Source organism: Lutra lutra, chromosome 14 (genome assembly GCF_902655055.1).
Source record: "Lutra lutra chromosome 14, mLutLut1.2, whole genome shotgun sequence".
Lineage (NCBI taxonomy): Eukaryota > Metazoa > Chordata > Mammalia > Carnivora > Mustelidae > Lutra > Lutra lutra.
Genome location: NC_062291.1, coordinates 29693551 through 29707654, shown reverse-complemented (window position 1 = coordinate 29707654; position 14104 = coordinate 29693551). Strand labels below are relative to the sequence as shown.

At 33.7% G+C, this 14104-nt stretch overlaps 2 protein-coding genes across 5 annotated transcripts in view; one reads left to right on the top strand and one right to left on the bottom strand.

Moving 5' to 3' along the window:
• Positions 1–14104, top strand: part of CTNNA3 (catenin alpha 3) — a 1776580-nt gene that overhangs the window by 615805 nt on the left and 1146671 nt on the right. The gene's annotated exons all lie outside the window — the stretch shown is intronic.
• The window catches only part of LRRTM3 (leucine rich repeat transmembrane neuronal 3), a 165262-nt gene continuing 153096 nt past the window's right edge, over positions 1939–14104 (bottom strand). Inside the window, exon 3 of the mRNA XM_047701800.1 lies at positions 1939–4352. Coding sequence (XP_047557756.1) covers positions 4143–4352 — 210 coding nt within the window. The 3' untranslated portion in view covers positions 1939–4142. The remainder of the gene's footprint in view (positions 4353–14104) is intronic.

Genomic DNA, 14104 nt, shown 5'->3' with positions numbered 1-14104 from the left:
TGAGGCCAGATTTCTCCCAGTCCCACCACTTTTTCCTTCGTGTGCTGCCATCTACCCCATACATCTGATTTTCTTTCTTTTAGCATACTAATAGTTCGCATCATTATGCTTTCAGATTCTTATTTTGAATGTTTAGTTTGAGAGATGGTATCAGTCTTCTAGTCAGAAGCGGACAAAATGAAATATATGTCTTTACTCCCATATACAAAGGTTTTATTTTAGAAAATATTTTTGCAAAGAGATATTGCTATTTCCAAGGACTTTGTGGAGCCTGATATGATTTCAAATAGGATTATGAAATTTGTCTTGAATGTTGAATGTAGACAAGTTTTCTTTCCTCCTAAAAATGTAATTTACATTAAAATCTGTGTCATTTTATGATTTTCTGGAACATTCAGGAGGGAGTAGGGATAGATAAACTTGATAAAAATGAGATCAATAAAATTTTGTTTGCCTGTCACCATATGTTTTGGCATCTATACATCAGTTTGGATAAATTACATTTCATTTTTAGTAGGAGGAATAGAGAAAGTTATTCTCTATTAAGAAAGGTATAAGGATGCAGAATTTAAAAAAAAATTCACAATTTAAGAAGTACTCTCGCTGAGACAAAATAAAGGAAAAAAAAAAGAAAAATTATAAAGGTCTTCCCAATTAGCTCTGAATTGAGCATGTGTTCTGTTGAACATGTGTTGAACATGTGTTGAACCTCGTACTGTGGATCTGTTTTATAACCCACACAATCTCAATTTAGATGGTCTTTGGTTTCTTTCCTTGTGTTTCTTCATTTTATGTCCATACCTTGGGTCTACATATATCCACTTCTTGGAAGCAACTCATCTTCACATTTACAAATGATATAATATGTTAAGAAATCTATGACTTCCTGTACTTTTTGAACAAAGAGTTTTAATGTGAGAGCCCAGAGTAGCACACAGAAAGAGTTCATTTAGCTCATATATTATACAGATAGAAGAACTGAGTTAAATTGGGATTAAACAACATGACAAACTTTTTTCTTTTTTCATTCTGTTCATTATCTCTGGAAATTCTCTGGCTCTGATTGGAGAGGAGGCTTTTAATACAGTGGAAAAACTAAAAGGCTCTGAACTTTGAGAATGGTTCAGTTCCACCAATTATTAGCCTTGTGTTCTTGGGTAAGTCACTACTTCTCTGAGATTAATGTGTCTTCGTAGGGTGGTTTTGAAGACAAAATGAAATAATTTATGTAAAATGTGGTTTGTAAACCCCAAAACACTGCACCAATATATCATTTGTTGCAGCTACTGCTATAGTGTAACCATGCTGGGTCAAACTGCACTTTTCAACTCCAAACACATCAACATTCCTGTTATTTAAATGAATGAGCAATAGACAGGCAGGGAGACCTGGGGGCAGGGTGGTTAGAAAGAGGAAATCAGAGATTCATGAATGCTGAAAAAGATAGGTTATAATTAAGGATTTTAGACACAAATATATAAATTGCAAATGTATGATAAAGATTCCAGACATAGTTTCTTCTAATAGGTTTTCACTTCCTTTTCCACCAACCCACAAGACCCTGAACATGGCAGAATAAAAATTATGCAAACAAATAAACCAGAATCATCTTCTTTTTTTTTTTTTTTTCTTGTAAAAGATCCTTTGGGTTGAATTTAAAATATGAGAAATTCAAAATTCTTAGTTTATTTGGTTCTTACTGTATTAAGTCTTCAGATGCACAGAGCTGTGATTCTAAGATGATTGCTTCTACTTATAGTTATTTACTTTAGATGAATTTAAAATGTTTAAGAAAGAAAGTTTGCTTCAGGATGTTAAGAGCACATATTTGTGAAGCTCCGTGGAACCTTGTATTTCTAAAAATTATATATCAATTTGAAAATGTCTGGAAATAGATATAAAATGCTTATTTATGTGAATTAAAAAATGTTTGAATCTTTGCAAGGACAACTTCTAAGAAGAAAAAATTGCAAATGACATTTTGGTTTAGATAATAAATAAAATTTTGCATCCAATTTCAGGCCCACAATAAGGGCTTATAATTAATCCTCTATAAATTTGCTAACTGTGCAAAACAAAACCTCAATGTAGAGGATTAAGAATACTGACAATGATATATTGCAAAGAAATTAGAAATCAGAAAAAAATAAACATTAAGATTAGATGTAACATGACAAAAAATTTTGAATAGCAAACAATTTATGCAAAATATGTTACAAAATCTGGTTTGCTAAATAGTTGATAGACATTAAGTTTCACTTAAATTATTAAGAGTGTTTGCTTCTTCCAATTTTTTTTTGAGTGTATATTTTCCAACAAAATTTTGCTGTACATTTTTTCAGTTCATTCTTCTTTAAGCTGCTCTTCAATTTGCCATGAAAAATCAGCATAAGACTAGACTTTTGTAGATATAACTTCTTTGGAAGAAATAAATTGAAAGTTTGATGCTGTTTTTGACAAATTCTTTTCTTCATTGTTTTTGATTGTGTTTGACCCTTTTGGATTGACATTTGCTCAGCCTATTTTTGATGTTATGAATACAAAATGACAACATAAAAAAAGCATTTCTCCTAGTGCAACAGCAATTGAAACTTGTAGTTTTATATTAAAAACACACAAAAGAAATGTGTGAATACCAGAGATAAAGTAACAACAGTTTCAAACAATAATCTGTGTCAAGCAAACAGCAGAAACAAGTTGATTATTTCATCCTCTGAAAAGTTGGTTTTCAGAATGTCATTTAAATTTACTTTATAATACAATTACATAATCAATATATGATTCGGGGTGGCTTCAAATTACTCTGGGTTATTTTCCAGATAATTTAGAGGTGAATCTCATTATGGATGCAATATAAACAATTTAGAACATATTAAGGGTGTTTACAGTTTATTTGAGTTATAAAGTTCTCCACCATGGCTGATATCTATATGGAATGAGCTCTCAAAGTTTTGACTTCTTCCCCAGAAGAGAATTGATGTAGCGCACAAAGTGAAAAATTTCATACTTCCTTTGAGATGTTCCCAAATATAGCCTCACAATTCTAAATGAAAAGTTGTTTTAAAAACCAGGCACATTTTGCACTGACTGATGGTTATTTTTAGGTAAACCACTTTAGGTTAATTAGGAGAAAATCAGCTACTGTACAATTATTATGCTCTATCCTTCCCACCTTGGCCTGAAAATAATGAGATGTAACAAGTTTTTCTTTGTCACTGGCAGCTGCACCTTTTAAGTGTATCAAAGTCTGTTGCTGTGGTTACGGCCTTTGTTTCCAGTGATGTTTTGTCCATGCTTCCCCCTACCCTTAACAATGGGTTACTCAAAAGAATGAAATAATGAGTCAATTCATTCAGAAATATGTTGTTAAAATATCCCTCTTTATCATTACATTTCACTGCTTAGAAACTAGGCTGTAATTCAAGGCAACAGTTAAGTCTGAGAAGTGTTAAAAAAAAAAATCTTTGATTTTTTTTTTTCATTTATAAGAAAAACCTGCCTATGTAATTGAAGAACTTCTTACAAGTCTCAACAATTAAATCCTTTTTGGTTAATGTATTATTTCTGGAAGAAGTAGATAAAATTCTACGCAGTAAGCATGATAAAAATCGTGCATGTTTCGCACAGCACAGAATTTTAGAGTCAAGGTTTCTGGGCACAAAAGCAGTAACAAAACAGTCCCTACAAAACTGAGTAACTCTGAATAACACAAGAAATAATATTTTGTTAATTTAAAGTTTTAGAAACTGAAATGTGTAAAGTTTGTAAAGTAAAATGTAATTAAATTATGGTACTGTACATACCAGTTGTTTCTATAATTGAAACTTTACAATATGAAAAATACATTAGCTCTGTACAGTTTTTACAGGTAGGTAGGATGAGTTTTGAAAAAAAGATTCTTTTTCTTTTTTCAGGGTCATACTCTGTTTAAGTCAAAAAAATACTGCACAACTTAGCTAATTACAAAGTGTAGACTTGAAACAATTCATGTCTTCTTTATTTCATGAATAAATCTTGGATTTTTGTTTAACAGGGGATTTTTGTTGTGTTTTGCTTTTAGAGTCCACAATGAACAAATCTTCCTCATTTTGTCCTTGAGGTTACAAAGTTTGGTGGCAACCCTTGGCTACCAATTAGCTCAGTTAAGTCAGCTGCTGTTTATGGTCACTGATTTGGCCAGCTGTTGTGATTGTGCTCAGGTCCAGCTCAGTCTCTAGGTGTGATTCCATCGTATCTTCCTGTGCATTCGTTTCAAAGGACTTATGAGAGAGAAGTTCGTGATGCACCCCACAGTAACTTATTGTGGGCTGGTCGTATGCCAGAAAGGTTGACACATTCATTGATAAAGGTATCTGGGGAAAAAAATGACATGAGAAAAATCAGTTATAAAATGACAAACCACTTTGGGGACAAGATTTGACTGTGAGTATGGACCTGATTACCTCTGTGGTTAAATCTGTGACTCAAGTGCCCCCACGCTATCCTACTAATGCTCCTTATTCTCTGCTGCTAAGTACAATGCAACAGTTTTAAATCCTGGGATGGAGCGGTTAATGCTTAACTAAAATTATCAGGTAAAAAGTAGCCTGAATGGTTCTGAAAATACTACAAGCTTTATTGAAAAAGTCAGAAAATGCTTTTCCTCACTAGGTAGAACTGTGGTTTGAGAACTACGGAAAGTGTTACTTGGTTATGTCTCATGTTGGAATACAATAGAAGAGTAGTTCTTAAACCTTATCGTGTGTAAAAATCACCTCTTCCTTCTTTATCTTCAATCCCCCACTCCCCTGAGTTTCTGGTTCAGTAGGTCTGGTATAGGGCCTGGAATCTGCATTTCTTACAAGTTCCCACATGATGCCCATGCTGTTAATCTACACACCACATTTTGAGACCGTTGCAGAAAGAGAATTGTCCAGGCAAGTCATTCTGGCTCTTCTTACTCAATAATTTCTTAATATCTATTTCACTGTGAACATTTTTTGAAACATTAATGTCTGTAGTTTAGTTCGTATATCTAAAATTTAGGCTTAGGGAACTCCTAGGAAGAATCTAAGGGCTCCTATGAAGGTGTAAAAAACAACGAAAATGGTGCTAGTTTGAAGAAACTAGTGATAAAACTGAGGAAGGGACTCCTTTGCAAATTGCAGCTTAATGAAAGAAAGCAAATCAGAAAGATCCGAGAAAAAATTCAGAGTGACCACTGTGAGCAGAAGGGAAACATACATGTTGCAGACAAAGTGTAGTCTGAAATGTGATTAGATGTCAAAATCTAGAGATTATTTCCATTTTTTTCAGTGAAATAGAAACTTGTTCTAAGAAGTAGACAGAATTGAGGAAACCAGCTCCGATCTCTGTTTAATATCCTAGCTACTAATTCATGTTGTTGAACTGCCTTGGATAAAAACTTCTGCCATTCTTGTTTTGTGAATGGATAAAATATATTTCTGTTTGAGCATATCAGACTAAATTCCTTTCTGATCTCAGATGAGATTAGAGCCTAAAGCTAAGAAAAAAAAAAATGTCTAGTTTTTGTTCTTTTGTTAGTTAACTGTTGTTTATCCTTTTCTCCATGCATAAGAACCCTCTTGGCCAGTTCTCTTTCCATCCTACCCTTCTATCCATTTATTTTTTTTTCTCCAGTAAAAGTCAGTTGAGCCATTATTTTGTTGTTTTCTCTTAAACAAAAAAATTCACTTGTTTTGAGATTATTGCCTATTTTTAATATGAACATTTCAATGTATCAAATGTGTAGGGTTTAGTCCTTGGAGACAGAAATGTAATCTAATTCATCAAATTAAATTCCTCAGCAATTCTTCCTATTTATGTGGATTTAAAATTTTTTTTGAAAAAAATTTTGAAGCATACAAAATTTTGAAGACATTGTACACTTTAAAAAATGGTCAAGAAGATTGAAACATCATAAAGATGCTCATTTTAAAATAAGAATTCCTGCTGTTCCTGATGAAATACTCAGATAACTAAAATATATTATTTTGCAAAGTAATTGTGCAGCATGAATGGATTTGAGTTATAGGAGAATATGAAAATAGAACTGTTACTTGGTACATGAGTTTTACATTAGCCTCGGGGAAATCAATGCTCTGGAATGTGTTATGGGTCATATATCTGTAGGGTTTTATATAGTTGTTCTTATTTGTCATGGAAACTTCTGCTTCCTGGCTTACTTGGAATTAACTCTACTGTGAATAATTTGTACTTTCTATGGTGACAATTTATGAAAAATAATAAACCATGACATATTTATTATATGTGTATGTGTGCAGCACACACGCACAATTTCTTGCTTGATTTAATATCTATAGGCTGCTGGTATCCAGAGTGCAAGTCCTAATTTGTACCATATCAGTTAGGTCTCTTATTCATTTAAAAATTCATACATATTTTCTTTCAAGTTTCTTTCTTTTTCCTTTTTTTAAAATGTGCCTTATTTTAAAATACCTAACCCCATAATTACACTTTTTCAAACCAAGTCATATTTTTCACATTTTAATATTTCTGAAATTGGTATAGTACTTAATATCAGTATGAATGTTTAACATGTATTTTCTTCTGTACAGTTGAAAATGACTATTAAATTTAATGATGTCTTAATATCAAGAAAATAACATAGTAAATAGAATTTAAGCAGCTAGCCATATCTGAATATAACCTCATGGATTTCCTCATTAACTTAAATGATTTTGAAAGTCTAAGAGTTAGCATTGGATATATTCACATGTATATTTATAAGCCTACATACATATAGTGATGTACATATATACACAGTATATTTCCATAAACATAAATAGACACACACATATATATAATCTTGTAGTCAATTACTTATGATTTTAAAATCATTTAAATCAGGTATGAAAAATACAAATTTTGGTGATACATCAGTTTTTTTAAATCTTTTTTTTTTTTTTTTAAGATTTTTATTTATTTATTTGACAGAGAGAAATCACAAGTAGGCAGAGAGGCAGGCAGAGAGAGAGGAGGAAGCAGGCTCCCTGCTGAGCAGAAAGCCCGATGTGGGGCTCGAACCCAGGACCTGGGATCATGACCTGAGCCGAAGGCAGCGGCTTAACCCACTGAGCCACCCAGGCGCCCCGATACATCAGTTTTGGACAACCTCAAATAACAAATAACAATTTTGTATTTGTTATACACACACACACACACACACACACACACACACAGATAGATATGCTACTTATAATATATACTAAAATATTTTTTAAAAAGATTTTGTTTATTTTTAGAGAATGCACAGGGGGAGGGGATAAAGAATCCCAAGCTGACTCCTCATGGGGCTCAATCTTAGCACCCTGAGATCATGATCTGAGCTGAAATCAGGAGTTGGATGTTTAACAAACTGATCCACCCAGGCACCCCTATTTATTTGTTTATTTGTTTATTTATTTATTTATTAAATATTTTGTTTATTTGAGAGAGAGAGGGAGAGCATAAGCAGGGTGGCAGGAGAGGTAGAAGCAGGCTCACCACTGAGCAGGGAGCCTGATGTGGGACTCAATCCCAGGACTCTGAGATCATGACTTGAGCCGAAGTCAGATGCTTAACCAATTGAGCCACCCAGGTACCCCAAAATATATATATTTATTTAAGGAAGTGTTTTAGTTTTTTTCAAAATGTGCTTACTAATGACCTTATTCTTGCTCATCTTAATGTCTCTGCTCTCTGTTTATGTATATAAGCTGATTTTTAAGACTAGCCTTGGGTTTTGCTAAGGTATGTGCAACTTGATGTGTGTTTGGGGTGGTTTAACATTTGTTTCAGTCCTATCAAACATGAACTTTGTGTATAGGATGGTAGTTTTACTTACAGTCAAAATAGAAACATAGATCTTTGGTATCATTTGAGCAATATCAAGAAACAATGGAAACTATCTTCCCTACTGGCTTGATTCCCATCTTGAAAAATTTATTACTAATTACTATTTTGGTTTCTAAGTATTGAGACAATTGATAAAATGGAAATATTATATGATGAGAAATAGGGTGAGCAAGTCTCATTATCACTGTAGCTTAGTTCCCTTGGGAGAGTGTCAAAGCCTGCCTGGCTGTTTCCTCAGGTTCTATCTCAATTTATTTATGATTTCTGGTTTCTCTGTCTAGCAACCTCAGTAGCTGTGGTCATTTGTTCCATCTCTTCGTCAACGACTACCTGAACATGTTTCTAGCATCTTCCTTCTTCTTTTTTTTTTTTTTAAAGATTTTATTTATTTATTTGACAGACAGAGATCACAAGTAGGCAGAGAGGCAGGCAGAGAGAGAGGAAGGGAAGCAGGCTTCCCGCTGAGCAGAGAGCCCCATGTGGGGATCAGCCCCAGGACCCTGGGATCATGATCTGAGCCGAAGGCAGTGGCTTAACCCATTGAGCCACCCAGGTGCCACTAGCATCTTCCTTCTTAACATCATTCATTATGCTTCACTGAGCATTTATTGTGTGCTAGGAACCATGCTGCATCCTGGACTTGGGTCGTCTTACTTAAGCCTCCCAAAGGCTGCTGTGAGGTAAATAGAGTAATCCCCATTTTACCATTGAGAAAACTAAGACTTAATTTATGTTATTAGCCTAAAATCACTTACCTAGTGAGTTGCAGTAGTTGCCTAACTTCTTAATCTCTATGCTTTACTGCTCATTTATCACTTTATCTAACTTACACTGTCCCTGAAGCCTAGAGAAGTGAATATAATGTGTCTGATACTGTTTAGACACCATTTCGCAACAATTGAATCTTATTTCCAGTAGGGTGAACCCTGATTTCCTGTGCTACACCATAGCTTTTTGATACTGCTATGCACATATTGTCCTCAGGAAATAAACAGTTTATCAGGGATTTGTGATGTGGGTAGATGGTAACAGCTCAAAATCAGAGCTTTCTGCTTCTTACTAAGTTCATATTGGTTAGTACAAACTGTAATAAGTGTCTAATCTGAAAATCATTCTGGATTGGGACAGGAACTTTACATATACTCCCAGATACAAATATGTGTAGAACTGTTTAGGGAGACTTTCAGGAATTTTAAAGTGAAATTTCTGTGTTGTCTTGGAAATGGGTAGAAATTTTTCCATTTATGTGATGTCAAGTTTCTCTTTTTAACAAAAGGTACAAAAAATTAGAAACCTTAATCAATCTGTAGTATGATTATTTTGTTTTATATTAAATAATACTTGTTTTATTTCTTTCTGTATGTAAAAATGGTTCTAGGTAGATGCTGGAGAGAACAGGAGTGGGGAAGTGAGAAACAAACATGAATAAGACACAAATTCTGCTCTTTGGCAAAATCTGGGGGAAATAAATTATGCAAGAGAGTGAAGGGAGACAATGGATGGGGTGATTTGGGAGACAAGTGATTATTGTCTACGTATAAGGATTTGTGTGTGTATGTGTGTGTGTATGTACGTATGTATATGTATATTTGTATGTATATACATACTGTGCTCTGATTTGCTGATTCTACTAATTATGTCATTCATCCTTTATGGGTGCCTAACAAACCAGCCATCTTTCTTGTTTGGAAATAATGTTATTTTCCAGATTTATTGGCAAGAGTCTATTTTGTTGAGAAGTTATTTAATATTTACTTTTATAGACTCCTCCACAGAGATAATATGTTTTACTTTGAAACTGATTTATCTGTTTGAAAAAACAGTCTATCTCTTGGAACTCTAGCATTCTAATAGTTAATTCCTTTGAGTACAACAGACTGTCAGATCATTAATTTTAATTATCTTGATCCTACTAATAATTTATTTGAATTTTTTTCATGAAGTACTTGATTATGAGTCTAAATTCATGTTACCTTTCAACTTAAAAAGACCCCTATTTTTTATACTTTTAAATTATTACATGTAATCCAGACTTTGGTACCCAATTTTGGTACTTTTGAAGAGCAAAGTTGCCAACCAAAGTAACAATTGCTGGGGTGTCTGGGTGGCTCAGTCAGTTAAGCATCCCACTCTTGATTTTGGCTCAGGTCATGATCTCAGGGTTGTGAGATCGAGCCCTGCAGTGTGCTTCATGCTGGGTGTGGAGCCTGCTTCAGATTCTCTCTCTCCCTCTCCTTCTGCCCCTCCCTGCTCACACATACACTCTGTCTCCAAAAAATAAATAAATAAATAAATAAATAAATAAATAAATAAGTAACAATTGCTATCCTGAGGTCAAAATTATAGGATAATAAGGCAGGGACTCAATATGATTTTGAAAATTTTTAGGTGTCTGGAACTTGAGAATAATGTGAAAAAAACCATCATATTCAGGAAGATGATAATTCTTCCAGTGCCTTTTGTGTCAAAATACATTATACTGAACTTCTGCACAGTGAAATCACAAACTGAAAAAAAAATAGAATTTCATTTGAAAGGTCATAATATTGCTTGCACCAAAATGCATTTAGAGTAAAAAGAAAACAAATTCTGAGTTTTATGTGTATTGTGCCAATTTGGAATCTTGGTAGTGTTCCCACTCCATCTAAGCAATGGGGAGAATCTTATAAAATACAGGTCCCTTTATCTTTGTAATTTTAAAAAATACATCTTAAATATTTAAATGATGTTGCCACTTCTGAATGTATTTTGCCTTTACAAAACAGTTTCCTTCTATTCCAGTTTTACAACAAGAAAGAAATGAGGGTTGACTGTATATGCATTGGTTTTCATAAGTTCATATGCTAGGGTCTATAAAACCATACAGAAGAATTCACACATTAATTTATTTGCTTCAGTAAAGATTTGCTGAATGCCTTCCCTAAGCCTGGTGTTGTGAGCTAGATGCTGAAGATACAACAAGTGCTTGTCCTCAAGGCTTCTGGATGGAACACAAACCATTCTAACATGCTTAGCACATGGAATAGGGATGACTCCATAGAGGAAGAGAGTTTTCTTTTTTCCCCAATTGGCATTTCTGTCTTACTTCTTTATTCATTCTTGTTCTTCCTCTCTCTCTTCCTTGAATTGTCAGGGAACTTCCCACAATTCTTTAATGGTATGTATATTTTGAAGTTGTGTCTTCTGTGGCTTTTATTTGTGCATATATTTTATCTTACATTAGATCATAACCTTCTTGAGCACAAAAATCTATGATTAACCACATTTCTGTATGGCTTATATTGTTTCACATGATTCCTTTAACATAGTAAGCACTGATGAATGAATACATGAGTGAATGAAGTAGTACAGTAAAGGGTATTTAGTGTAGTTGGGAAGGAATTAAGAAACTTCATTCCAGGATAACTGGGCTTTATGGGAACTACATGGCTAAGAAAATACGCCTTAGTCTAATGACGCGAAGACCAGGCCATTATGATCCTCGGACAGAGGTAGAGAGCTACAATGAATTTTCAAAAATCCACACTAATGATGAGTGCTGCATTATAATGTAATAATAAGATCCTTCTTTATTTTGTAATTATTTAAAATTTTAAAATTAAGTTTACCTTAACACATTAACACATTGTATTTTATTACATAAATATTAGTTATAAATTTGAAATACATAATTTTTTAGCAATATTAATAAAATAATTATTCTTAATTTGGTGATTTTCCTCCTATAAATTTCAGAATGTTGTCCTTTAATACCTCTCACACCTGAATTTTCAAACTCTTTAGTGCTCCCTAGAAACACATTGGTTCACCTGCCAAATTAGCTCTCCAGGTAATGGACTCTGCTCAGGATCCTTCTGTGTTAATCTCTGTTTTATTTTTGTAGTACCAGTGAAAAGTGACGTTTCTCTTCTACTGAGGCAAAGCAAAATGCCCCAAACTGTTTTCATTTACATGTAAATCTTTCTGCACAGCCCAATGCCTGCTAAATTGGCACTGTTCCAGGTAAAGTGATGGGACCCAAATTGAGACTGACTCAAAGGCCCTACTGATCTTGATGCTGTTTCCAAATCTGTTTCTTCATATTGTTATGCAATGAGGTGCAGTTGCTAATTTTTAATTGTTTAAAAACAATCTCCTTGTTTTTCTCCCTACTGCCCTCAACCCCCACTGGAAATTGTATTTGCAATAGTCCACTTAAGGATCTTATAATGGTTATACAGTGTCTGAGCTTTTCTAATATAGTTTGTATAAATGAACATCACTCATTGCATTCAGCATTTCAAAACAGCAAATGACAGTGTTTGGTCCTGCTGCAGAAGTGACTGGTGAAAGAACTCTCTCTATGAGTGACAGGGCATTGTAGTCTCATGATGGGGTACCGTATGGGATTTTTCTCAACATTGGCATTATATTTGGGTTTCTGTCATGATTTCTGATATCCTACTTGCTTTCCAGCTGTTTTTTTTTTTTTTAATTTCCCACTAGTTTACTGGAGTTTTGACATTCTTCATAAACTAGGCTGTTCATTTCTGAAATGTCCGAACTTGAGAACTTACCCTTCATTGGCAGGACTTTGATCTCCAGACTTTCTTAGGGTTTCTCATCCTGTCTAGGACCTAGAGGGCAGCAGCTCAGGATTCCTTGAATCCTATTATCTGTCTTCCAAATGAGCTTTCAAATGATGTGATAATTTACTGATTAGAAAAGAGTTTTTCTTCAACTGTATTTTGAAATTAATTCAGATTTTGGTTCAGATGATCTCCAAACTAAATGGGACAATATTCTATATACATCTGCTAAGTTGCATAAAAATCTTACTCTTGGGGATTTAGTTTAAATAATACTGCCTTTATGAGAACTCCTCCAATAATTTGATTCTGTAGGGATGAGCTCCTGCTATGAATTTCTTCGGAATTTAAATATATGTATGTAACAATATGTACCATTTCTTCTATCTGTCCATCCATCCATCCATATGTCATTTAGTATTCTTGGGATGCTGAATGAACAAAATCAGTTCCTTGACTTCACAAGCAAGCAGTAAAATACTGTTTCTTCTAGGTGGGTATAAGTGTGTATAGGTTATGGTGGGAGTGGAAAGAAAGATCTTCCTCTTCTGGGAGACTTTATATAGGTAACATCATATTTGAGCTGGCTAGCTTGGTCTTATTTATATATTGCTATTATTTCATGTAGATTATCTATCTAGACTATGAATTTTATAAAGAATAAAGATTTTTTCAAAGGTCATACAGGCTGGTATATTAGCAAAATTTTGAAAATTCTTGTTAGTACAGTGCGCAGAACTAGTTTTCACAAAGTTCACATTTATATACTTACATTTATAATGAAGATATAAGGTCTTCAGATAAGGATGAGCTAATAGATACAGTTAATCTAATTAACTATAAATAATTCAGTAATATAATTTAATAATGAACAATATAACATTAATAGTTAACTTATTTCAAATTTTTATATGACACAAAGATAGTGAACTTTATCTTATTTTTTAACTTGGTGTATTTATTTGAGAGAAAAGGAGAGAGTATGCATGAGCGGTGGGGAGGGGCCAAGGGAGAGGATCTTTAAGCAACCTCCCTGCTAAGCTCAGAGCCTGGCTTGAGGCCTCTATCTCACAACCCATGAGATCATTACCTGAGTTGAAACCAAGAGTTGGAGACTTAATCAACTGAGCCACCCAGGTGTCCCAAGTTAATAAACCTTAAAAAGTTGGTCCTGATAATACAGTTTTTATATTATAATAAAACACTTCTTGTTGACATTTATATAAAGATTAACTTCTAACTTATTAGCACATATGGATTCTATGAGGAAGGGGTGACTGATCTGAGTGATTGGAAGTAATGTTAGAGGTGGGGAGTATCTAATTTTTATTAGAGTTTACCGATATTGTCTCACTCTAATTTTAGTCTCTCCCGCTCTCTTTTTTTTTCAGTTTCACCTAGGATTTACAACTGTCCTTTACTAGGTTCATTTTCTGTTACCTTACTTCATAGGCTGTCTGTCTTTAGCTTCTTAGTGATCATAAACAGACTAAATGTTTGTATCCTTATATGATCAGCCACATATGTATGCAGATAATCTTTTTTCAACTATGGCTTTGGTCAAACTAATTAAAAATAAAGTACATAAAGGAAAAGTGAAGTATTATATCTTAATGGCCTACCTTGTTTTATTAGTAATAAAATGATTTGGTTTCAACTCAAGGTTCAAAGTAGATATC